Source organism: Panthera pardus, unplaced genomic scaffold, assembly GCF_024362965.1.
Source record: "Panthera pardus isolate Hobbes unplaced genomic scaffold, ASM2436296v1 HiC_scaffold_8, whole genome shotgun sequence".
NCBI lineage: Eukaryota > Metazoa > Chordata > Mammalia > Carnivora > Felidae > Panthera > Panthera pardus.
The window spans coordinates 268357-291126 of NW_026527013.1; the positions used below are offsets into that span (position 1 = coordinate 268357).

The window sequence follows — 22770 nt, forward strand, 5'->3', positions numbered from 1 at the left end:
TCACAGGGCTCCGAGTAAGGGGACGGAGCCGGGCCTGGAAGCCCGAAGACGGGGCTGGGAGGGGCGGGGCCGAGTCACCTTGGCAACCCGGAGCAGGGAGCGGGGGTGTGGCTGGGGGCGAGGCCCGGCTCCGAGGAGGCCGAGGGGAGCGGCCTGCGCGGGGTGGGGTCGAGCCCCTCCTCTTCTCCGAAAGGGGCTAGGCTTCCACTTCCCTCGTCGGGTCTTCTATCCCGAGTGCCACCTTTCTGTCCCCCCGCCGTCCTCACTGGTTCTGGGCACCGGGCGCACTGTCACCTCCGGGCCTTTGCACTTGCTGTGCCCCCGCCGGGTGCACCCCAGACACCTGCGTGGCTTGCTTTCTCGTTTTCTCAAGCCTTTGCCCTTCTCAATGGCACTTATTCCCGCCTGATGAACCATAGAGTCGGCTCCACAGTGGAAGGGGTGTTTATGTCTTGTTCCCAGCCGGACTCCTAATAGCGCCTGGTAACAGGTATTCCATGAACACTCGTTGAATAAATGCAGGGAGACCCGTTCCTGGGTCGAAGGAGGACTGCCCTCTGTGCCTCAGTGTGACCCACGGGATAAGACAGCGCAAGGCCTGCGGGGTGTGGCCTTGTTTTTGAGAGCAAAGAGAACCTAACCACTCCCCTCGCCAAAAAATTAATCAGCAAAAACTGCACTATCACCTGGCACAGGCCCGGAACATTTCTGAGGTTAGTTCCAGCCCAGTCATGAACTTATTTCTCTCATCTACTCAACAGAACGTTCATGGGTCACCTGCCACATGCCACACTTTGTGATGGGTGGTACAAGGACACAACACGGAACGCAATGCAACAGGCAATGAAAGTGGCTCCGTGGCTCAGGGAGACAGAGCTGGATGCAGGCACCCCAGCCCCGTGAGGCTGAGCCAGAGGATGGGTCCCTAAGTAGTACTGGCTCTGCCTGGGGAGACAGACAGGGTTTCCTAGGGGAGGGGGCATTTGAGCCAGGGCTTTGAGGAATGAATAGGAGTAGGTTGGAGTTGGGCTTCCCGCAAAAGGGGGCACAGGAACCAGAGTGTCAAGGCATTAAAAATTGGAGCCTGTGTACAAAGGATCTTGAATGTCAGGGTAGGGACAGGGACTTCTCTGACAGTCAGTCTTGTCCCCCTCAAGGTTCAGGGGTGATTCCAAGCCATTCCTGGTCTGGCCACTAGAGAGTATGCGGGTCCCATCACTGGGAATCCAGGAAACCCCAGATCCAGGGAGGGCAGTTCATTTCAGGCCACTCAAGCCCAGCCCCTAGCTCATTTCATACCACCAACATTCATTCATTCATTCATTCATTCATTCATTCATCCTGTAGAAGTTTATGAGGTATTGAGCAAGAGGCCTTACAACCATCAGGCCTGTGTTCAAATCCCACCAAGTCATGCTGGCTGTGTGACCCTGGGTAGGTCACTTAACTCCTCTGTGCAAATGGCAGAACCCACCTCCCGGGTTTTGGGATTGGATGAGGCTGGGAGCACACATGGGCACACACGGCACTTCCTTGGTCCTTGCTGGCCCCCCTGGGTGGGCCAAGCTGCATCCCACCTCGCGACCCCTGTCTGGCCATGCCCTCTGCTGGGCACGCCCTTCCCACTGTCCCTTCTGTTTCCTTGCTTCTGTTTCCAGTCCCTTCCTGAGGGAGCCCCATCCCATACTGCACCCCGCTGCCTGGCACCCTCTTTCCTTCTCCTACAGCTATCCCCAAATCCAGGAGTTATCAATGGCGTCTCCCAATACGTGAGGCCAGTACTCAGCATCTAGTAGATGCCCCATAGATTCTTGAATAAACGAATAATTAGTGAGTGCCTGCTGCGTGCCAGGCCCAGGCAGGGTTTGTGTACTGTAAAACTAAGAGCTAAGTACGTGCTGGGCCTGAAGTTTACTCTTCATGCAAGCACCACGATGTGAGGAAAATCAAGACCCCCATTTTACAGTTGGGGAGACTGAGGGCTCAGACACGGTCATGCGGCAGGGCCAGGACTCAGGCACAGGCCATTGGGTCTCTGTGCCCTCTGCATGGGCTCTTGCCTGCTGGCTACCCTGGGACTGTGGCACTGGAATGCAAGCACTCAGGCCGTGTCTGCAAATGACCCGGTGTCTCTGCACTTCTGGGGCCCTCAGGTACCCACTTCCGGCCCCGTGGCTACCTTGCTGCCGTTGCTGCCGCTGGGACAGACCTGGGAGGGCGCTGATTGCCAGGCACAGTGAAACACAACTTGAGGGTTGCCCAGCACTTCCCGAGAAAGGCTCTGAAAGTGGATTGAGGAGGTAGGTGGCACCTGGGCCCTACACATACCCCCCAGGACAGGGCCATGCCTCCCTCCTCAGACTTCCCACAACACGGTTGTGCTTCCCCCTAGACACTGCAAGACAAGGACCAGCAGCCCCTCCAAGACTCAGTCTTTCATCTGTAAAGTGGGTCTGCCTCCCACCTCCCAGGGAGGCTGCCTCCGCAAGTGGCGGCTGTGATTATAGTCTCCCAGCTCTCTCTAGTTGCTAGACCTTTCACGTGCCTTCCCCTTTGCCGGGAGCACCCTTTCCTTCCGCCGCGCTGAGCCGGGGGCCTCAGGGGCAGAGGGGAAGTTGCCCTGACACTGTGCACCCTTGAGTCTCTGCCTTGGGCGGGTGACTTCTGCTCTGGCTAGGGTTCCTCGCCTGTCACCCAGGGACACAGTAGCTTTGTCCTCTGTGTGGGGAGATTTCAGGAGGTGGAGCCTGTACAAGGGCAGGGGGCCCCCTCTCTCGTAATCCTCTCCCAGGTTCACTCTGTTCCTTTTCTTGTGGCTTTGTAGTGTGTTTTGATCTTGATTTGGGGCAAGTGACCATGTTTGAACTTCTTTTCTTTCTCATTTATTTTTCCAGATGAGAGTTAGAACGGTCTTGGTTCGTTCTCAAGGAGGGACCAAGCCATGGAGATTCTGATTGGAGCCACATTCAACCACCAGAGAGCTGGTGGCATTAAGTGGCCTGTCCTGGGCCAGGGGGCAGGTGTGCCCTCATGTATTCACCTGCTTAGTTCAAATCAAGCCTCAGGGAGGAGGCTTCGGGGACTTCGGGGTTGGAGAAAGCGAGTTCCCGTGTTGCAGGCAAGAGACTGAGGCACCAAGCAGGTAGGGCCACTGGCCCACCAGCCAGGATTCCTACAGGTGTGAATGTGCCACCGTCTGAGTACACAGTTTTTGTCTTTTAAAAATTTTTATTTGTGTATTTTGAGTTATGTCTTTTCTCCCCCATTTTAAAATTTTTATTTGAGAGAGAAAGAGAGAGAGAGAGAGACAATGAACCCCAAGCAGGCTCCACACTCAGCCTGACTCTGGGCTCCATCTCATGACCCTGGGATCACCACCTGAGCAGAAATCAACAGTCAGACACTCAACCGACTGAGCCACCCAGGCATCCCTTCCCTTTTTATTCATGTTTGTTGGCTTGTACTTTTTATTTCTATTTTTCATTTTATTCATACACACCCAGGTGTATCTCCAAAAGCAAGCTACTCGCTTGCCTGAACCGAAGGCACATTTACCAAAGACACAGAGCCAGGGCTAATCCGCAGCCTCATCCAAGCGGGCTGCTCATCTCCATGGTTTTGTCTCGTTCCGCATCCTGTGGTTGTCAGTTCTCCCACATGGGACATTTTTGGCCGTGACCTTACACACGGCATAGGCTTGGATCAGGCCAAGAGAGTTCTGGTGCTTTCTCTTCCCGTTCACAGGCCCAACCCCAGGACACTGGACACCTGAGCAAACAGACGACGGGCCAAGGTGGATGACAGGACAAGGGACGTGCCCAGGTCGCCCCTGTGCCGGGTGGTGAGGACGTGCCCTGGGGGCGAGAATGCTGCAGGATAGAGGACGCGCCCTGGGGGCGAGGACGCAGAGGCCACCGGCCGGACAGCGGCGAGCGCTGCGACCCCCGGACACATCTGATTTTGGCCGCTGAGACCCGCCTCAGACCCCTGACCCCCAGCACCGCGAGGCGTCGGGTTTGTGCGGCTAGAATCGCGGTCATCTGTTAGAGCAGCAAACGGGAACCGAATCCATCAAGCTCTCACGGGTCACGTGCGCACACACTCGGCCGCGCGGGTCTTCCAGTCCCCGCCCTGGCAGGTTGTCTCTCCTACCATTGGCCAGATCTGGGTCACATGGTCACGCCTAAACCAATGGCTAGCAAGAGGAGGGTGGGCCCTACCTTTGGTTACAAATCATACTGCCGGCTCCCCGCCCAAGATCTGGTCACTTTGCGGGGACGGGGATGCGGTGGGGGCGCTTGGGGGTGGCGTGGAAGAGTTGCAGCGGGGATTGCATGGATTGAGCAGGAAGGGCCTGGAACCCAGGCTGAGAAGCCTGGACTTCGTCCAGGGGCCATGGGGAGCCACGGTGGCGTTTGAGAGGGGAGGGCACATCCGATGAAGGCGTCATGAAGCCCAGCTCTGACCAGAGTTCTCCCGTAGCATCCACCATGCCCGAGTCTTCAGGTGCTGCCTTGGTTATCAACATCACATACCCTATCGGAGAACCCACAAGGCCTTGAAGGTTTCAGGTCCTAGTGCAAGGGCTGTGGACATTGAGTGTGGAGTCCATCACAAGCCTTCTTCCGGCTTGAGGAAGGTGGGAGCTGGGGGGGGGGGGGGGGGGGGAGGGGGGCGGGGGGCGACCCTGACCGTTCTGGATCAAGCTAAGACCCATATCCTGGAGGCAAAGGTCTGCACTTTAGGGTGTGTGTGATTCCTATGGCCCCTGCAGACCCACTGCTCTGGGTCCTAAAGGCTCCCCTTGAATAAAATGTAAATGGGCTTATTGAAAGCTGGTTTTGTCCGCTACGAGCGACAGAAACTCAGCTTAAATGGACTTCGTCTTTGGGGTGGAGGAGTTCAGGTGCGGCTGGATCCAGGACTCCAATAGCGGCACAGGAAATTTCTGCTGCCCCCTCTTGGCTCAGCATCCCACTGGATTGGCCTCTCCCTGGCCATTGGTAGGAGCCACCTGCAGCTCTAGGCTCCCACCCATCTAGCTCAGGCAGGAAGTTGGTGTCTCTGGATCCCAGAAAAAAAATCTCAGAGCTTACTCCTCCCGGCTTGCTGAATGTCAGATGATTCTAATTGTTTGAGCCTGGGTTGGTGTCCATTCCTGGGGTCATTTGGACTGGAAGCACAGGAGGTGATTTCTCAAAGGAAAATCCAGTGCTGGAACCAGAACGGGATGCCAGCCACAACCTGGGGGCTGGCCCCCAATGTCCGATCCAGATATGGGGAGGGACCTGCCCCACAGTTCAGCACATGGGGCCTGGGATCTTGCTGCTCTTGGTACTGTCCCGACACTGTGGGGCTTTGTGACTGCCGGAAAGTCACTTTCCTTCCTCCAGCTTCAAATACCCGCTCTGTAAAACGGATGCCTGCCTCACAGCATTGTGGTGAGTGGCAGAGAAGACTCGTCACGCGTCTTCCCTGGACACACAGCTCTCTGCTGGTTAATAAGAACCTGGGCACACATGTCGTGCCCCTACTGTGCACCAGGGCACTGTCCCTGGCGTCCTTCCTAGAATCTGCAGGACTGGGATCTGTGCCCATTTTACAGGTGAGAAGAATGGGCACAGAGAGAAAATGGCCACACACATGGCCTAGCCAAGGCGGCCTTCCCCAGAAGGCCCCTTTCTCGTTCCAGGCCCCTAGGGTCACCCTCCTGCTCCTGGGGGCGTCTATACCGCCGCCTGCCTTCATACTTGTGATCACTCTCGTTTTGTCCCCAGCCAAAGGGGACCCTCTCACTGTGGCACCAAACCCAGTCTGTAGCACCTGCTTGCACTCGTTGCCCGTTGCTGCTCTAAGGAACTGCCACGAACGTGGTGGCTTTGAAACAAGACACATTCTTCTCTTCCAGTTCTGGGGGTCAGAAGTCCACCCCTGAACCAAAATCGAGGTATTGGTAGAGCTGTGTTCCTTCCGGAGTCTCGGGGGGGGAGGGGGGAGGGTCTGTTCCTTGATTTTCCAACTTCTAGAGGCTATACGCTGGCTCAAGGCCCCTTCCTCTGCCTTCACAGACAGCAATGGCAGGTCACGTACATCACTGTGACCACAGAGGGAAGTGGTCTCCGCTTTTGACGATCCTCTGATTTCCACTGGGCCCACCTGCGAATCCCGGACCGTTTCCCTGATCCAAACCTTGAGGTGGTTTTCTCTTACCTGTAGCACAAACATCCTATCACTTCTGTCCCCACACCCCCTTCCTCACCGTTGTTCAGTCCAATGCGATTTAAATGTCCTCCTCCTCCTCTGGGAAGTCTGCCTGGGCCTCCCCAGTCTGCACTGGGTATAGCATCCTCCATCACAGTCCTGATCACTTTGGATTGTCATTGCCTGTTTTCTGTGGGGTCTGGAGGAGTGAAGCCTGGGGCCACGGGGAGTCATGGTGGATGTCTGAGCTGGGGGAGGAGCCTTATGGCAGACAGCCAAGGTAGGAAGTGGGCTGCAGGGGATGAGGCTGAGACCAGTTCAGGGTGGACAGGAGGGCATGAAAAGGAGAGACCAAAAAGGGGGGGGGGGGCGGAGGGCTCCCCAGAGAGGGCCAGTGTCCTGCTTAAGGTCACCCAGCACATGGCCTCTGGGTCGGAGAGATAGGCCAGGATGGGAGGCAGGAGGCTGCTGGCAACTGGTCTCAGTTTCGAACCCACGCCAGGCCAACAATGACCCTTTGGTTTGCACAAACCCAGGCTGGGGCGGCTGAGCCACAGCAGGGTCAGCCCTCGGCCAAGGCCACAATGTCCAGCTCTTGCACACCCTGGTGAGGACATAGGGTCCCATCCCTGCCCCATCCCCAACCGGGGGAGAACCCCCTCACATACTCCGAGGCCAAGGACAGGCCAAGAAGCTGGGTGTCCTCCCTCAGTGCCACTGGGCAGGAACGTGGCCCTTGGCCACGGGTGGGGGCACATGGGTCAGGCTGAGCAGCTGAGATGGGGCAGAGGTCTCGGCGTGGTGTATGCTGCTGACAGATCTCGTGGACACAGAAGGCGTCTGCTGTGTGGCTGCAGGGATCTTTGGGTTCCATACCTGGGGAAGGAGTGGGGGGAGATGCGGGAATGGGGGGGGTGACGAGGCACCCCCCCACGATACACCACACTGCTCTCAAGCGTTTTTATTTTCCCGAAAGCATTTCCCCTCTTTGAAGGCCTATATTAATGTGTCCATGTACGGATTTCATTTCCGCGGCCCCTGCAAGCCATGGGCTTGCTGATGACAAGACAGGGCGTTCCTTGGTCACTCGGGAACCCAGCACCCTGAACAAGCCCTGCCATGAGGAGATCGTCAAGAATTATTTCTTGGAAACTCAGAGAGGGGCTGTACAGGACCCCCGAGCCTTTGGAGGACGCCCTGACAATTTGGGGTTGGGGGGGCTCCCAAACAGGAAGAGTGTCCGCTGCACTAAGGCCCCAGTGGTCACTACTTTCCAGGGCCACGCTGATGTCTGAGGTCACTGTCACAAACTGGAAAGTCTGGGATTCCAGGTGGCCAGGGGCCGCAGACACAGCACTGAACCTGGGGAGAGGAGAAAACCCTAGCCAGTGAGTTCTCTTTGATGCGGCCTGGGAGGACCGTTTGCAGGGGTCTGGGGGGCGGGCGCGCCCGGCACACTGTGGCAGTCGTGCGGTAGGATCGCTGCTGTCCACGACGACGCCGGGAGGGACCGTTGGTGGCTCTGGGTCTCCCGCTGTCGCCCCTGCGCCCCTCCGCCTCTGCTGCCGCCCGGCCCTCGCCCACTCGCGCTTGCTCACGCCCAGCTGTGCCCACGGGCTCCAGCGGCCAGGTGGGGGCCCCCGGGGTGCGAGTGGGCGTTGCCGGGACTCAGGTCTCCGGAAGTGTGTGGGCGCACCGGGGCGGGGATGAGTCTGGGGGCGCCACGTGAGCGAGCGACCGCAAGCAAGCCAGGACGCGGCTGACACGGAACCGCAGGCCGGCTCCCCGTGGGTCCCCGGCGAGCTCAGCCGCAGCCCTCCGGCCGAAGACCCCACCTCCCCAAACGCGCGGTGAGCCCCGGAACTCACACCAGGGGCCAGGCTGGCCCTCTCGCCCCGGCCACGGGGACACCTTCCCGGGCGAGTTCTCGGGCTCCCGGGTCGCACTCCCGCCCCCCCCCCCCGCCCCCCCGCGCAGCTGCCCTCGGGGTGGCCAGGCCCAGCCCCTGCACACACCGTGCGCGCCCCGGCCCCGCGCCCCGCCCCGGCCCGGCCCCGCCCGCAGCCAGCGGGACCTTTATAGGGAGCGCCCGGCCGCGGCGCGCTGGGAAGTCGGTGCCGCCGCCCTCCCAGCCGCCCGCCCGCCCGCCCGCGCCTCCGACGCGGGGGCCGCCGCCGTCTCTGCGTCCGCCATGCGTCCCGGGACGCCGGGGCCACTGTGGCCGCTGCCCTGGGGGGCCCTGGCTTGGGCCGTGGGCTTCGTGGGCTCCGTGGGCTCGGGGGACCCCGCGCCCGGTGAGTGGGGCGGCCGGAAGGGGCGGGCGGGGTGGGCCACCCACGTGGGCCTGCCCGGAATGCGGGCCTTGGGGGAGACGTTGGGGGCACGGCGGCCGTGCTAGCCGCTGATCGGGCGGCCTCCTCAGGTTCAGTCCGGGAGGGCTTGGGGCTCCCCTCCCCCAGCCCCAAAGGGCCTGAAGGAGGGTCACCAGGAGGTCAGCAGAGCAGATGAGACTCCCTTTCACAATTGTCAAGAGTGGTCGTCTCGATGACGGCTGACATTTATTGAGCGCTTAGTGTCTACCTCTCGCCTCCTTGAATTCATGTGATAGCCCATTAATGTGTGTACTCTCACGCCCATTTTCCGGATGGGGGAGCTGAGGCGCAGTCACACAGCCCGTCGGTGGCCGAGTCAGGATTCGAACCGGAACCATCTATGTCCTGAAGCCCCAGAGAGGCGGGAGTGGGGGGGGGGGGGGCAGGCCCCAAGACCTACACCGGAAGTGTCAGATCCTCCCCAGCTTTGGCTTAGGCAGATGGGCCATTGGAGTCCCGTGCCTGCCACTTGTTAGGGGATGCCAGGCAAGGAATATCCCCACCGCTGGCCTCAGTTTCTCCTTTTAGAAGACGGGTGCCAGAGTGCTGAGTTCCCAGAGCTGCCCCCTGGAAGGAACCAGCAAGCTCCTGGGGATGGGGGCCGGGGCCATTCCCGCCCCCATGTAAGGGTGAAGGGATTGAGGGCTATCTGCCTTCCGACCCCACCCGGCAGCCCCACCCCAGCCCCGCATGAAGGGGAGAGCTGAGCCCCCTCCCCGAAGGCCGTGTCCCCAGGGAGATGTGAGCTCATGCAAGGAGAATGTTCCCAAGTTGGAGTGAGTAAGAGGCGGGCCAGGCAAGGGGGGGCTGCTGGGCGAGGGGGGCTCTGCGTGCCCTCGGGCCCTGTCTAGACAGAGGGCAGAGGCGGAGAGGGGGCTCCAGGGCCCACTGACCCTGGCATGTCGAGCTCTGAGTGTTTGACTGGTTGGGCAGGACGCCAGGCCTGGGCCTGGGGGCCTGGGGGCCTGGAGCAAGGTCGGGGGTGGGGTAGGGAGAGCTTCCCACCAAGAGTGAGGGTTGTGTGTGGGGTGGGGCTCAGAGAGGAGGAAGAATCCCAGAGGGATCGAGAGCAGAGCTGGGACGGGAGCACCTGTGCAGGTCTCTGCCCCTCCTTCCCACGTTCGGAGCAAGATCACCCCCTGTGTAATCACCGAGCGCCAACTGTATGCATCCCCCGTGGGTGGAAGGCCTGGGCGTTGGGAGCGGCATAGGAGGGCCCCTCTGGGCCAGTGGTAGCTGTCCCCCTTGTCCACAGGTGGCGTCTGCTGGCTCCAGCAGGGCCGAGAGGCCACCTGCAGTCTGGTGCTGCAGACTGACGTGAGCCAAGCCGAGTGTTGTGCCACCAGCAACATTGACACCGCCTGGTCCAACTTCACTCACCCGGGGAACAAGATCAGCCTTCTGGGCTTCTTGGGCCTCGTCCACTGCCTCCCCTGCAAAGGTGAGCTCCTGGGCATCAGCCACGGGTCAGGGTCACCGCCAGCAGGTGGGGCAGCTGCGAGTGAGCTCCCCACCTTGGGGGTATGCAGGAGGAGGGTGAGGCTGTTAGGAAGGGTGTTTGTGGGGGGACCCGGGGCTCGGAGAGAGACAGGGGGCCTGAGGTTCCAGGCCTCAGCCTCCCTCTGTTGAGGATTCAGGAAGAAGCTTGGAGGACTCCCCAGCTTGGTTTCTAGCCTCTAGGCCCTTGCCCATGCTGAGCCCTCTGCCTGGATGGCCTTTCCCAGCTGCACCCCACCTGGTATACCCGACTCACACCCAAGTCCTAGGAAGATGGATTTTTCCTAACTGGCCACCGGGGTTCGTGACTCCACAGTCAGCGCTCCCAAACACTTGATCTTCCCATCACCGCAGATTCCGGCGATCTGTGGTGGGGCCGCAGATGCACGTTTCATAAGCGTGTCCCTTCTGGATCGTGTCCTGAGAAATGCTGCCTCTTTCTTCAGACTAGGAGCTCTTTGAAGGCAGAATGATTGAGTGAATAAGCCAAGACATACCCTCTGCTCTGGAGAAGGGGTTGGGGGTCCTCCCAGGCCTCTCTGGCCGGGGCTGAACCTGCAAGGGCCCGGCGGTAGTGTGAGGCATGGCTTGAAGGAAGTGGGCACTAGGACCAGGGTGTTGGAGTGTGATTAGGAGTTTGCCAGATGGAGAAAGTATGGGATCAGGCCCTAGTGGGTGGGGTCAGGGCAGGGGAGCAGGGAGGAGGCTGGAGCTGAGGGCCAAGCCCAGAGCCCAGCTGGCCACTGGGATGTGATTAATCCCTGCTCGGCCTGGCTGGGTGGTCTTGGGCTCACTGCCATGTGCCCTGGCTGGCTCCCTCCAGAACCTACTCTGGGTTCTGGCAGGGGGAGGACAGACTTCAAAAAGTGCCTGGCCTGGGCATGAGAAGGTCCAGCTCACCCCCCCCCCCCACCAGCACCACATCTCATCTGGCCTTGGGGAAGGGAACTCAGTTCTCCCACTTCCGTTCTGCTTGTGAAGCCACCCAGGGGGAGCGTTTCCAGATGTGCGTGTGGGCAGGCAGCGTGGGAGGTGCCCAGGTGCGGCCCACATGCCCTGCCTCTGCCTGGTTGGGGGCACCAGTGCACCAGCTCATTTTATGCTCATGCTCCCCCTGTAAGGTGGGCACCCCAGTCAGCCTCACTTACACACAGGGAAACTGAGGCTGAACTCAAGAGCTCAAGTCTGCCCTCCAGGTCCACAAGCAACAGAGGTGGGGGGTTCCATCTGGGGTCTGGCCTGGAATTCTCATGCTGAGGGGCCCCTGGCTCTCCTCCACTCACAGCTGTGACGGGGCCTCGATTTCCCCCTTCTGTAAAATGCTAATGAAGTGTCATCACCTCCTAGGGGTGGTTGAGAGACGGCAAGGAGCCTGGGAGGGCCTGTGAGAGGAGCAGCGCAGTAATAGGTCTGGGTGGGGGCGAAGACCCCAGGGAGAGACTTGCCCTGGCCAGACCCGTTTCCCTGCCTGAGAAATAGGGCTGGCGGGGGGGGGGGGGGGGGGTATCCCCTGGGCTCACTGGGCTCGGGATGTGGGAAGCCCCCTCCCCAGAAAATGAGCCTCAGGCCAGGTGCCAACGCCCCACCCTCCCCGACGGCTCCTCTGGGTTGGTCCTGGCAGGCCCGGGGAACAGACGCGGCCGGTCCTCCCCAGGCCCGCTCCTGGACGGGGTGGGGCCCCCCTCTGATGACGCAGCCGGGCCCCGCGCCGGCCTTCCCATAACCGCGCGTAAATCAGGGAACGGACGCCAGCCCCAGCGGGTGGCCCAGCTGCGGAGCGACACCGGGACTGGGTACTGGAAGCTCGTTCCTGGACCCCCAGAACCGAGCGGAAACAACCCACTCCCGCCCGTTCCGAGCCCCAACTCCAGACAGAACCCCAAGCCTAGGCGCAGCCTCGACCCCCGGTCCACCGGGACCGTGGCTGATCTCGTCCCCGACGGATCCCGCACCCAGACTCTGAACCAGTCGTCCTCTCCGGGGTTCCCGGACTCCCGCCCGGCCTCCGGCGTCAGAGCAGGGACGGGGGTGCCGTGGGCTCCGAGGACGCCCGGCCTCGGCCACGCACCTCTCCACCACCACCACCGCCACCACCACCACCACGCGCGCGTGCCCTGTGTCCGCAGATTCGTGCGAGGGCGTGGAGTGCGGCCCCGGCAAGACGTGCCGCATGCAGGGGGGCCGCCCGCGCTGCGAGTGCGCGCCCGACTGCGCTGGGCTCCCGGCGCGCCTGCAGGTCTGCGGCTCCGACGGCGCCACCTACCGCGACGAGTGCGAGCTGCGCGCCGCGCGCTGCCGCGGCCACCCGGACCTGCGCGTCATGTACCCAGGACGCTGCCGCAGTACGTGAGGGCGGGGTGGGGGGCGGGGCCTGTGGGGGCGGGGCCTGGCGGCGCTCTGGGGGAGGGGCCTAGCGAAGGGACAGCGCCGCCGGATTGGGTCTTCTGCCGGGGTCGGTCGGAATGAGGAAAAGCGGGGTGGGGTTTCGGAAAGGGAGGCTCACATGGGGTGCGAGATTGGGGTGCGTGACTCAGGGAGGGGCTTGCGGGTGCAACCAGAGGGGCGGGGCCTGGGTGTGGAACGAGAGTGGGCGGGGCGCGCGGAAGGGGTGTGGCTTCCGGCGCGGCCGGGGGCGGGGCCTGCGGGTGGAACCTGCGGCGGGCTGGCCCCCGCCCCTGACCCGCCCTGGCTCCCCGCTCGCAGAGTCGTGCGCGCACGTGATGTGCCCGCGGCCGCAGTCGTGCGTGGTGGACCAGACCGGCAGCGCTCACTGCGTGGTGTGTCGCGCGGCGCCCTGTCCCGCGCCCTCCAGCCCCGGCCAGGAGCTCTGCGGCAACAACAACGTCACCTACATGTCCTCGTGTCACCTCCGCCAGGCCACCTGCTTCCTGGGCCGCTCCATCGGCGTGCGCCACCCGGGCAGCTGTGCAGGTGTGGCGCGGAGCGGGGAGCAGCGGTGGGGCCCAACCTCCCGCCCCTCTCCGCGCCCCCCACTTTTCTTTTCGTCCCTCCCGCTCTTCAGGCACCCCCGAGCCGTCAGATGCGGAGTCGGAGTCGGAGGAGGAGAACTTCGTGTGAGCCCGTGGGGCCGGCTTGGGCCTGGCGTTCAAGGCCTCCCCGTTTTATTTATTGCCACAGCCGAGTCTAATTTATGTCCCATGGACACTCCCCAGAGCCTGGGCCGGGACCGCTTAGGAGGAGCCCTGGAGCCCCCTGACAATACCTTGGAAGGATTGGGGGAAGGGGGCCTGGGAGTGGGGCTGGTAGGTGGGGCTCCCACTCCAGGCAGGAGGACCCCATGCTTCTGCTCTAGGGGTTAGCTTAAATTACGGTCACCACGGAGAGGGCTGGGGATTGCCTGCCAGCAATTAGTGAAGAGGCACCCCCTCCTTCTAGACCGCAGACTGGGAGTAACGAAGGGGTCCACAGCCCGGATGTGTATAAATGAGCCGCAGAACCTGCCCAGGCCCCAGATAGGCCAAGGAAGCAGCCACTGTCCACAAGCAGCTCAAGGACTCCAGGCCCTACCTTCTCGGTGCCTCCATTTCCATTTCCCCAGGACGTCCTGTGGTGGCTCCTGAGAAGAGCCCAGTGTGTCTCCTGGGGTGGGAGAGGCCAGAAGAGAGCACTATGTGTCGTGGTGCCCAATGCACTTTGGGCGGGACCCAGTGGGGCCCACAAAGAGCCCCTGCTCACCCACCGTGGGGTTTGCGTGCCAAGGCCCACCGCACACCCTGCCTCCTAGAGCTGTATGTCTTAGCGGCACCCCTCGTCCCTGCTGCTCCATCCGAAAGGAAAGTCCAGACCAGGACCCCTCGGTCCCATGAGACTTGCCTTGGCCAAGCCTCTAAGCCCAGTTCCCAGGTGCACCCGCCTCAACCACCAGCCGGCCGGGAGTTTTGACACCTGCCAGATGCTGGCTCTGGGCAGGGTCGCTGCCTTCTGTTTGCTCAGTGTCACCTCCCCGTGGCTGCATGTGGCAGAGGCTCAGACCGGACAGGGGGGGCCCAACAGGCAAGAGCCCACCTCCCCGAGTTTGCAGTGAGCCGTGCAGGGGCCAGTTGTTCCCACCCTCTCCTGGCCCCTCAGAAGTGCCTTACCTGTGACACCCAGAAAAGTGCCCTTGAGGCCACCTCCACACCCTGGGGTCCTGCCTCACCAAAGAAATAAAGACTATAAAAAGCCACTTCGGGGCGTCCGAGCCTCGGTCTGCCTCTCTCTCAGCCTCTGTGCAGTCTCCTCTTGCTAGTGCTTCCACCCAGTCGGAAGCATAGGGTGCTGTGAGGGTGGTGAGTGGGGGGCTCTGGGAGCATCTGGGGGAGATGCCTTCTGTCTCTGGGCCTCAGTGTCCACCTCTGGGCAGTGGGCGGCAGCCAGGGAGAGGGCTGAGGTAGGTGAGGTGCAGGGTGAGGCCGGGGGGCGAAAGGAAGCCTTCGTAGGGCAGGAGACAGAAGAGGCAATCAAGACGGCTTAGGGCGCTCCGGAGAAGCCACCGGGTTTAGGCTCCAGAAACAGAGGCCTGGCCTGGAAGGGCTGGGGGTGTGATGGTCGCCATAACACCGTTAAAAATAACACGACGACCATAACACCAGCTGGGACTTACCCAGACGTGGCCATATGCCAGCACTTTCTTCAGTGAATAACAGACTTCACGGGGGGCCAGGCCAGCCTGAGACTCTACACAGAGGACCAGGAGACCCCCCATCCCCATTGGTTTCCCCATCGATGCCTGGGTGTGGTTAGCTGGAGGCCGAGGGAGAGATGTGCTAGGCTGGGCCACTGCTTGGGCAAAGGCCAAGAGGCTGTCCCGAGTGCAGGCTGTCGGGTGGGGGTCGGTAAATCCAGAAGGGCCGGTGGTGAGGAGGGCAGGGAGGGGCCTGGGTCCCGAAGCCAGAGGACCAGATGAGGCCTCTGAGCAAGCAGCTCACGGTCTCAGGGAGAGGCTGTGGCCGAGCCACACCCTTGGCCTCGCTGAGACAGAAACTCGAAGGATCGTGGGTGGGCCCTGGAGGTGAACCATTGTGTCTGGTTGTTCAGTTAACATTTTATTTGGTCATTTTGGCCCTTTGCATTTGGAACCGATGCCCTCTCTACCCCACCCTCCACCCCACGGATACAGCAGGCTTCCTGGAGTTCGGGGGCCCACGGATGCCCTGCCCCAGCCGTGGAATTTCCAGACAGGAGCTCTCTGAATCATTTACCACCTCATCTGTGTACCCCGTGCTGTTGTGGTTCAGGCAACTCCCGCAGGAACCCAGCGGCCCCGGGCAGGGGACTGGGCTGGGGCCTGTTTGGGCCTTCGAACCACATCCTGTATCCAGCTTACGAAGGCAGACAGCTGCGTGTACACATCAGGGGTCTTAGGGTCGCCGCACCAGAGTCCAGAGAAGGAGACCAGACCATGTGCCCGGTTCCTGCACACCAGGGGTCCCCCAGAGTCCGCCTGGGGGTGGAGGGAAAGGCAAGGTCAGGGGTCCATCTCTGGGCCTCTTTCCCTGGCCTCCCTGCCTCGAAACCCTTCCAAGGCTTCCTAGCGCTCCTCCAGCAAAAACTAAACTTACGGCCTTCAAGGGACTTGAGCACCTAGCCCCCACCCATCTGTCTGCACTCCTTTCCCTAGGTTCCCGCCCCACCAGGCTTCTGGGCTGTTCCTGAAGCAAACCAAGCTTGGTCTGGCCTCTGGGCTTTTCCATATCCTGGAGACCTGTTACTGCCCCCATTGGACACTGCTGGTATAAATATACAAGTCTGCGGTACTTTGTGCAGTACACGACTTGCACAGCTGTATATGGCAGCCCTGTGATGGGTGTCTCTGCCTGGCCTGCCTTCCCTCAGATCTCCTCAAGCCTCCTTCAGTCTCAGCTCAAAAGGTGCTCTTCTCTGAGAAGCCTTCCCGAATACTCACCCTAAAATTCCCGCTTCCTCCCCTCCTCTCCCCTTCCCAGTTGTATCACCCTAACTGTAATCTGAAATCGCCTCTGACCCTAGGAAGTAGGTACTATTAGTGTGGCAGTTTCACAGGTAAAGAAAGGTCCAGAAAAGTGAGGTGACTTTTCCAAGGCCACACACCTGGGAAGCGTCACAGTCGGTTGGACTCCAGAATCTGTTCTGAATCACTCTCTTGCCAGGAACAAAAAAATCCTCCAGGCTGTTTCTCCCTCGGCACCGGGGCCAGGGCTGCCCAGAGTCCACGCAGGGTCTCGGGAGGAGGAACTCCTTGACGGAGATCTGTTACTGCCCCCTACTGAACGCTGCTTGTAAGTACACAAATCTGTAGCCCTTCGTGCGACGCGCGATCTGCACGGCTGTACCTGACAGCCCTGTGACCTCGGAAAAGTCTTTGTCCTTCCAGGGTCTCAGTGAGGCTTCATCTGGTCAAAGGTGAGCTTAAGGACTTAGTTCCCAAGCCTCTGCCTTCTCTAACCCTGTCTGTGGGCCTCAGTTTGCCCATATTGCAGGAAGGTAGGGTGGGGACCCAGTGTCTTACCGAGCAGAAGCCACGCCTCCGGCGGTCCCCACTGTGGGTGCAGAGCATGGCAGGGCTCAGCTGGCCCTTCCAGGAGCTGTTGCAGGCGTCCAGGCCCAGCACGCGCACTTCGGCCTCCATCAGCCCGGGTGGCAGGTCCTCGAAATCGGATACAGAGCCCCAGCCAGCCACCCGGCAGCGTGCCCCAGCCCTGAGTGGCGTGGCGTCTCTCCGTGGCAGCCTCAGCAGCCCCACTGCAGGACCCAGGATGGCAGAGCCGTTGAGCTGCAGAGAGACCGCTGACTTTGGGTTTACCCCCAACCACCCATCAGTGTTCCTGCCTCAGTTTACCCGTCATGACGCCTTGGCTCTCTGTGGACTCACGGGGAGGAATCGGCAGCCGCTGCCGTGAGGCTCAGGAAAGCCTCTTGCTGCCACGCGGCCTGCCCATCAGGCCTCACCCGTTCAGACCAGGACGCTGGCCTCCCCAGCTGCCAGCGGTGTCCTTCCAACCAGCATCTCCCCTGCTCGCAAGCTCTCCCATGGCTCCCCATTGTTCCTGGGACAATACGTCCTGGCTCACCATTCGGCCCTCCCCTCTACCCAGAATGAATTTGCTGTCATTCCCTGGTCCCCACCACCCCACCCCCACTCCCCCCCCCCCGCCCCCCGCCGGAACACCCTCCCTATCCAGCCTTCAGGTCTCAGCTTAGATGCCACCTCCTCCAGGGAGCCTTCCTAGACTCCCAGGATAGGACAGGAGCCTCCTCCGGGTTCCATGTGCCCCTGCCAAGGCCGATTTACCCAGCTGCCACCGAGTGGGACCGGAAGCTCTAAGGGGACCGGCCCTGGGGTGTCCAGGGCCCCAAACAGCTGGTGGGCGCTCAGTCAGCGTTTATGGGATGAATGACTCAGGCCCCTGGTTTTGGTACTCACTCCCTAACCGTGGCCATATCCTGACCGCACCGCAGCCTCAGTTTCCCCAGCTGCATAACGGGACGGGTGACCAGAGCTGTGGGCTCCAGGTTTTGGGGTTTCACAGATGAGCAAAACCCACATGCCAGCTTTGGCCGCGGATACTCGCTGCCCCCTTTTCATTTTGCTTGGAGAACAGCCCCCGCCCCCAACCCTCTCGTTCCCGGGAACCTATTCCTGTTACGCTGAGCATCTCTGTTTTGACCTTTCACCACATTTGGACAGCAGGCCTGAGGTGTTTTCCCTTGAAAACGGAGGCCCTGGGGGCCCCTGGAATTGAATTTGGGGCACCTGAGCGTCCTGCGGGGGGGCGGCCCCCAGGCAGGCAGGGGTGGGGGGGGCGCTCAGAAAGGACGCCCCTGTGTGGGCAGGGGGGGAAGGAGCCACTTCCTGCCCGGAAACCCCGCACAGGGCCTGGGGGGCAGCGACTAGAGTATCTGGTGTCCTAGAGTCTCACGCGTTTCCCCTTTCAGCGTGAACATCGGGGCCTGCCGTGCGCTACAAACGGCCATAAGGAGATAAAAATCCCTGCGCTCCAAGCCTGGAGGAGGAAGCAGTGAACATTGGTGAAGAAGCAAATGGTTTCAGCTGTGGGGGACACAAGGAAGTTGGGACAGAGGGACGGGATGGGGAGATGGGGGGGCCGGGGGAGGGCGGGTGACAGGGGCTTCTCAAGGGAGGCCCCAGAGGAGGGGACGTTTGAGGGAAGACTGGGAAGGGTTGAGGGACAAAGCCATGCGGTGTCTGGGGGAACGGCGCCCTGGAGGGGACGCAGCCAGTGCAAAGGCCCGGGCGTAGGGGGCACGGGGGCCACGCTGATGGCTCAGTCTGCCCCCGGGGGGCACCGAGGGGGCAATGTGGGAGGCACAGAGGGCAGAGGCGGGACACAATCCGACTCGGGTGCTCACAGGACCTTACAGCTGTTTTTAAAACATGAGAGGTCGGCGTGGGGGTGGCCAGGGACGGGCCAGACCCGCGTCCGGTGCCCCCCCACCCAAGGCTCACCTGCAGTAGACAGATGTCGTTGGCGTGGGTGGTGGGCTGGTAGTCCGGGTGCCTGACGACGGTGGAGATGCCCAGCACCTGTCGTGTGGGCTCCGAGCTGTGCAGGACGTGAGCCCCCAGCACCACCAGGCCCATTCGGGAGTCCCTGCAGGGGGAGGGGCAACTGAGAGCGAGCCTGGGGTCTCGGCGTCCCCGTCTGCAGAACGGGGTGCGGCCCCACGACCATAATTACGTTTATTTCCGTCCCCACCTCAATTACAGCCTTCACCTAGATAGGTGCGCTATTAACGTTAATACATATTATCGCGAGGTACTTAGAACAGGGGCGACACTTCCTACGTTTCTTACAGCCCCCCCCCCAGTTACAACGTTACCCCCAATATCTTCCGTGGCAACGCCGTGGTTATTCAACAGGAAACCCCGAGCGGACACAGGGCTGCAACCCCGGCTGTGGCCACGACGTCGCTCTCACACACTCTTCTCGCCGAGCCCCCCCCTTGCCGTCCGGAGCCGGGGGCCTGGGGCCCGAGTGGCAGCGGCGGGGGCGGCCCCCGGGGTGGGCTCACCTGTGGCTGAAGCAATGGGCCGCGGAGACCACCCAGCGGGAGCGGAGCAGGAAGCCTCCGCAGTGGTGCTGGCCCTCGAAGGCCACAGACACCATGTAGGGCCGGGAGTGGGGCTTCACCTCGTGGCCCCCGATGATCCGGGCTCCCCGGGAACCTGCAGGAGGGGCGGGACAGAGGGGTGATGGGAGCGGCTCCGGCACCTGCGGGGGGGGGGGGGGGTCGGGGGGGGGGCGAGGCGCCCGGACGAGGTCCTCGAGCGTGCCGGGAGGGAGCCTGGACTCCAGAAAACCCTGGGCCTGGGCCTCCGCCCCGGCCCCCAGTCCCAGCTGAGGCCGAGAGGGGCAGCGACCCAGAGGGCTGAGTAGCTGCACGGGGTCGGGGGCTCTTACCTGGGGGCCCCGTAGGCAGCGTGAGGGCCACAGACACTGCCAGCAGCAGGCGGCCCAGCTCGTTCGCCCGGGGCCCCATGGCTGTCGCCGGCTGGTGGCTCCCTCAGAGCTCTGCGGGACACGGCCCGGAAAGGGGGAACCTGGCTGTGGCCTGTGGTGGGAGGTCGGCCAGGCCACACCAGCAACGCCCAGTTCGGTGCTGGCGCCTCTGGGAGGCCTCGGGCCGTTGACGGTCCCAGCCGTCCAGGAGGCCAGGGCGCAGGGCGGCGAGGGGATGAGCGAGGCTCTAGGAACTGCCCGCCTGGGGCGAAACCTGGCTCTGCAGGGCCCGGAGGTGACCCCAGAGGCCACTTACCGCCCCGTGCCTCGGTTTATCCAACATCTGCCCACGGAGCACGTGCAGGGAGCTTCCTGCAGAGGCCAGGACCCGGCCGACAGGCATCGTGCCCCCAGCTGCCTCCTGGGGGTGTGGGGCCGCCTCCCCAGCCGGACGGGGTCTGGCCCCTTTGCCACCTGCTCCCCCTCTGCAACTCGGGCACCGACCTCAGGGCTGCGAGTTCCCCGGAAAGCCCTGAGATGGTTGCTGCCTTTGTTGCACTTACCGAGTGCCTACTGTATACAGCCTCTGGCAGGAGCTGGAGATAGGAGTGTGGCAGTGACCGAGGCCCCCGCCCCAGGTGCCCCTCCCACTCTGCCGGCCAGGCCACCTCGCGGAGCCGGGGTGGTGGCCGTCCGACTGGCCATCACAGGGCAGTAGGGTGAGGCCATGTGATGCTGGAGGCCGGCGGGCAGGTTCCGGTGTCTCGGGCTGTGGGCCCACGCCGAGGGGGCTGAGGTTTCTGTTTTCGGGGGTGTGGGGACAGGGCGCTAAAGCTGGAGCCCCCAGACCCGCAGCCCATCCCCACCCCTCCCTTAGGCCCCGGCCGCTCACCCAGCCTCCCCATGGTGCGCGGCCGCAGCAGCACGGCTGGGAAGTGTCCTCACCCAGCTCCCGGGACGCCACGAAGAGGTCTCAGCGGGGCACCATCTTGCGCCCCCTACGGTACCACCTCTCAGGGTCCCTGCGAGTCGGGAGCCTGTGACCACACCCCCAGATGCTGCCCAGACTCGAACCTGCCCGGCATGTCTGTGTGACCTCCCGGGGCCGTTGGGACCCGTCACCACACGCCAATTCTGACAGCTCTGGGCTCAGAAGTCCTGACACCCAGGCGTGGGCAGGACTGCTCCCCCCAGGGCCCCAGGGAGCCCCGTCTCCCCCCTCTTCCAGCTTCCAGAGCAGCACGGGGTCCGCCCGGCTCTCTGCCTCCCTCTCGTGAGGACCTCGTGAGGACACTGGGCCCCCCGAGCCCCCAGGTCACCCCCGCCTGGTGATATGACAGGTGCCTGGTCCCGGGACCAGGACAGGGACGTCTTTGGGGCCGCACTTAGCGCCCCCTGGTCCATGTGTGTCATCACCCCATTTCACAGACAAGGTCCAGAGCCGCGAAAGCAGCGGGGTGAGGGGGAACCAGCTGGCCTGGAGGAGGCCCCCGGCCCGTCTGGGTTTGAGCCCCGTGAGGCCCACTGATCAGGTACTAAGTGAATGTCTCGCTAAGCCACCATGTCCGTGGTGACCCGTCAGACCAGCCGGCGGGAACCAGCACGGCCGGGAGAACCGCGGGAAGAAACCACAAGGTCAGCGTCACGGTTGTTTCTGCCAGCATCAGACCCCATGTGGCCACCCAGAGCCCTGCGGTGGTCGTTTCCGTGAGGGGCCACGTGGGGCCCTGTCTGCTCTGGGGCTGCCCCAGACCTCAGTCAGTCCCCCTGGCCACACTCCTCCTGAGGCGCTGGGGGAGGGGGGGGGGGCATGGCCCAAAGCTGCAGGGGTCCCGTTCGGTCCTACAACCTGAGGTGGTCGGCATCGTTTGTACCCCCGTGACCGATGGAGAAACCGATACGCAGAGAGGGCGAGTGCCTTGGCCAAGGTCACACAGCGAGGGAAGTAGGGGGTCAGGGCTGCGGCCTCAGGCCGGCCCCTGTTGCCTCTGCCGACGGCTGATTCTGCCCACAGCCAGGCCTGTTTCCTTCCCATCCGGTGAAAGATTATGAAACAAATAACCGTCCTTCCTGGTCAAACAGGCAAGCTTCCCAAAGCCCCGAGGAGCGGGTCAGGGGTCAGTGTTTCCGTTTCCCAAACTGAGGCCCAGAGAGGGGAGCCTGACTTGTCTGGGCTGCCCAGCACATGGTCCGACACCACAGCTCTGGACTTCAGTCCTTGAAGGGTCTTCCCGCAGAAAATTTGGGTGGCCTTCCTGGTCAGAGCAGGCTCAGCCATGACGATGGTGACAATGACGGTGATGACGACAGCTCCCTTTACTGAACGCTTACTTTCGTCACGGATTTGTTGGAGCTCTTTGTACGTCGAGGAGATTAACTCACGGTCAGATGGATTTCTTCTCCTGAGCGAGCTTGGATCGGGTGCCAAGAACCCAGCCTCCCCGGGGGTGCGTGTGGACTCTGATGACGTGCAGAGGGGCCCCAGGGCCCACGTGGCCAGAGCCGGTGGCTCCGTCAGACCTCGAATGCTCCCGTCTCCCTTACCTTCGGAAGCTGGAGCTCCCAGGGCCGTCCCACGAGCAGGCCCAGTCTACCCAGGTCCCGGCGGCCCCAGCCCTGAGGGCGCGCGCATCCGTTCACCCCTCAGCCCGGGCCAGGGTGTGGACGCCCGGCTCAGGAGGCGCACAGCCCCTTTGGGCGGCAGCAGGGTGGTAGGAGAGGTTCTCGCGGCGAGGAGAGGGGGTGGGGGTGGGTTTGGAGCCACGGGAAACTGGAGAAAAGCTCACAATCTTCCCAGAAGACGGCGGGCGCGGCGTCGGGGCCCGGGGACCCCAGCTGGCCCGCCTGTGCCGGGGCCTCGGCGGTCAGCGGGACGGCAGCAGCACTTAGAAGGGCCCAGGCCGGCAGGCGTCCCTCGACGACGCTTTTCCTTCTCTCCCTCAATTGAACGAGCATTCCAAGGAAGCCGCGTCTTATCTCTCGACACGGGTGGTGCGCCCGCTGCCAGGCCCAACGACACCCCGCGTCCCCGCAGCGCCTCTCAGGACTCGGCCCTGGCGAGCGTGGGGCTGCGACGCACGTGCCTGCCTCGCGCGGACTCTCCCTGGCCCCGCGCCTAAAGGCCTGGCAGAGAAGGGGTGCGGGGTGGGGGGATCCTTGAGCGAGCCCGTGCCTCCAGTGGGTAAACTGAGGCTAGAGGGCCCAAGCCCCACCACCTCTGCCCGCCTCGTCTGCCTTCATGGCTCCAGATTTCCATCCGG

The 22770-nt window shown here is 62.5% G+C and overlaps 2 protein-coding genes and 1 long non-coding RNA gene across 7 annotated transcripts; 2 read left to right on the forward strand and 1 right to left on the reverse strand.

Annotated features, from left to right (window-relative positions):
* Positions 1-4309: 4309 nt before the first annotated feature.
* Positions 4310-6186, forward strand: LOC128775709 (uncharacterized). Of its 2 annotated transcripts, none has more exons than XR_008420685.1 (3): positions 4310-4639; positions 5778-5953; positions 6073-6186. It is a non-coding gene; the product is annotated as an uncharacterized LOC128775709 (long non-coding RNA). The 2 variants fall into 2 exon arrangements; XR_008420686.1 differs by having other exon boundaries at positions 5778-5947; positions 6069-6186.
* Positions 6187-8287: 2101 nt separating this feature from the next.
* FSTL3 (follistatin like 3) lies at positions 8288-14256 on the forward strand. Of its 4 annotated transcripts, XM_019433932.2 has the most exons (6): positions 8289-8495; positions 9829-10014; positions 12197-12412; positions 12774-13001; positions 13093-13144; positions 13467-14256. In XM_019433932.2, exons 1-6 carry the CDS (start codon positions 8393-8395, stop codon positions 13516-13518), a joined length of 837 nt encoding a protein of 278 aa, XP_019289477.1. In that variant the 5' UTR covers positions 8289-8392; the 3' UTR covers positions 13519-14256. The 4 variants fall into 4 exon arrangements, with proteins under 4 accessions (XP_019289474.2, XP_019289477.1, XP_019289476.2 ...); XM_019433929.2 differs by having other exon boundaries at positions 8288-8495; positions 12774-13144; XM_019433934.2 differs by lacking the exon at positions 13467-14256 and having other exon boundaries at positions 8290-8495; positions 13093-13259.
* Positions 14257-15146: 890 nt separating this feature from the next.
* On the reverse strand, positions 15147-20366 carry PRSS57 (serine protease 57). The gene is given in 6 exon segments (XM_019433937.2): positions 15147-15362; positions 15364-15513; positions 16558-16821; positions 18517-18661; positions 19083-19236; positions 19472-20366. Coding segments are annotated over 6 exon segments (879 nt in total). The 5' UTR covers positions 19551-20366; the 3' UTR covers positions 15147-15275.
* Between the last annotated feature and the right edge of the window lie 2404 nt (positions 20367-22770).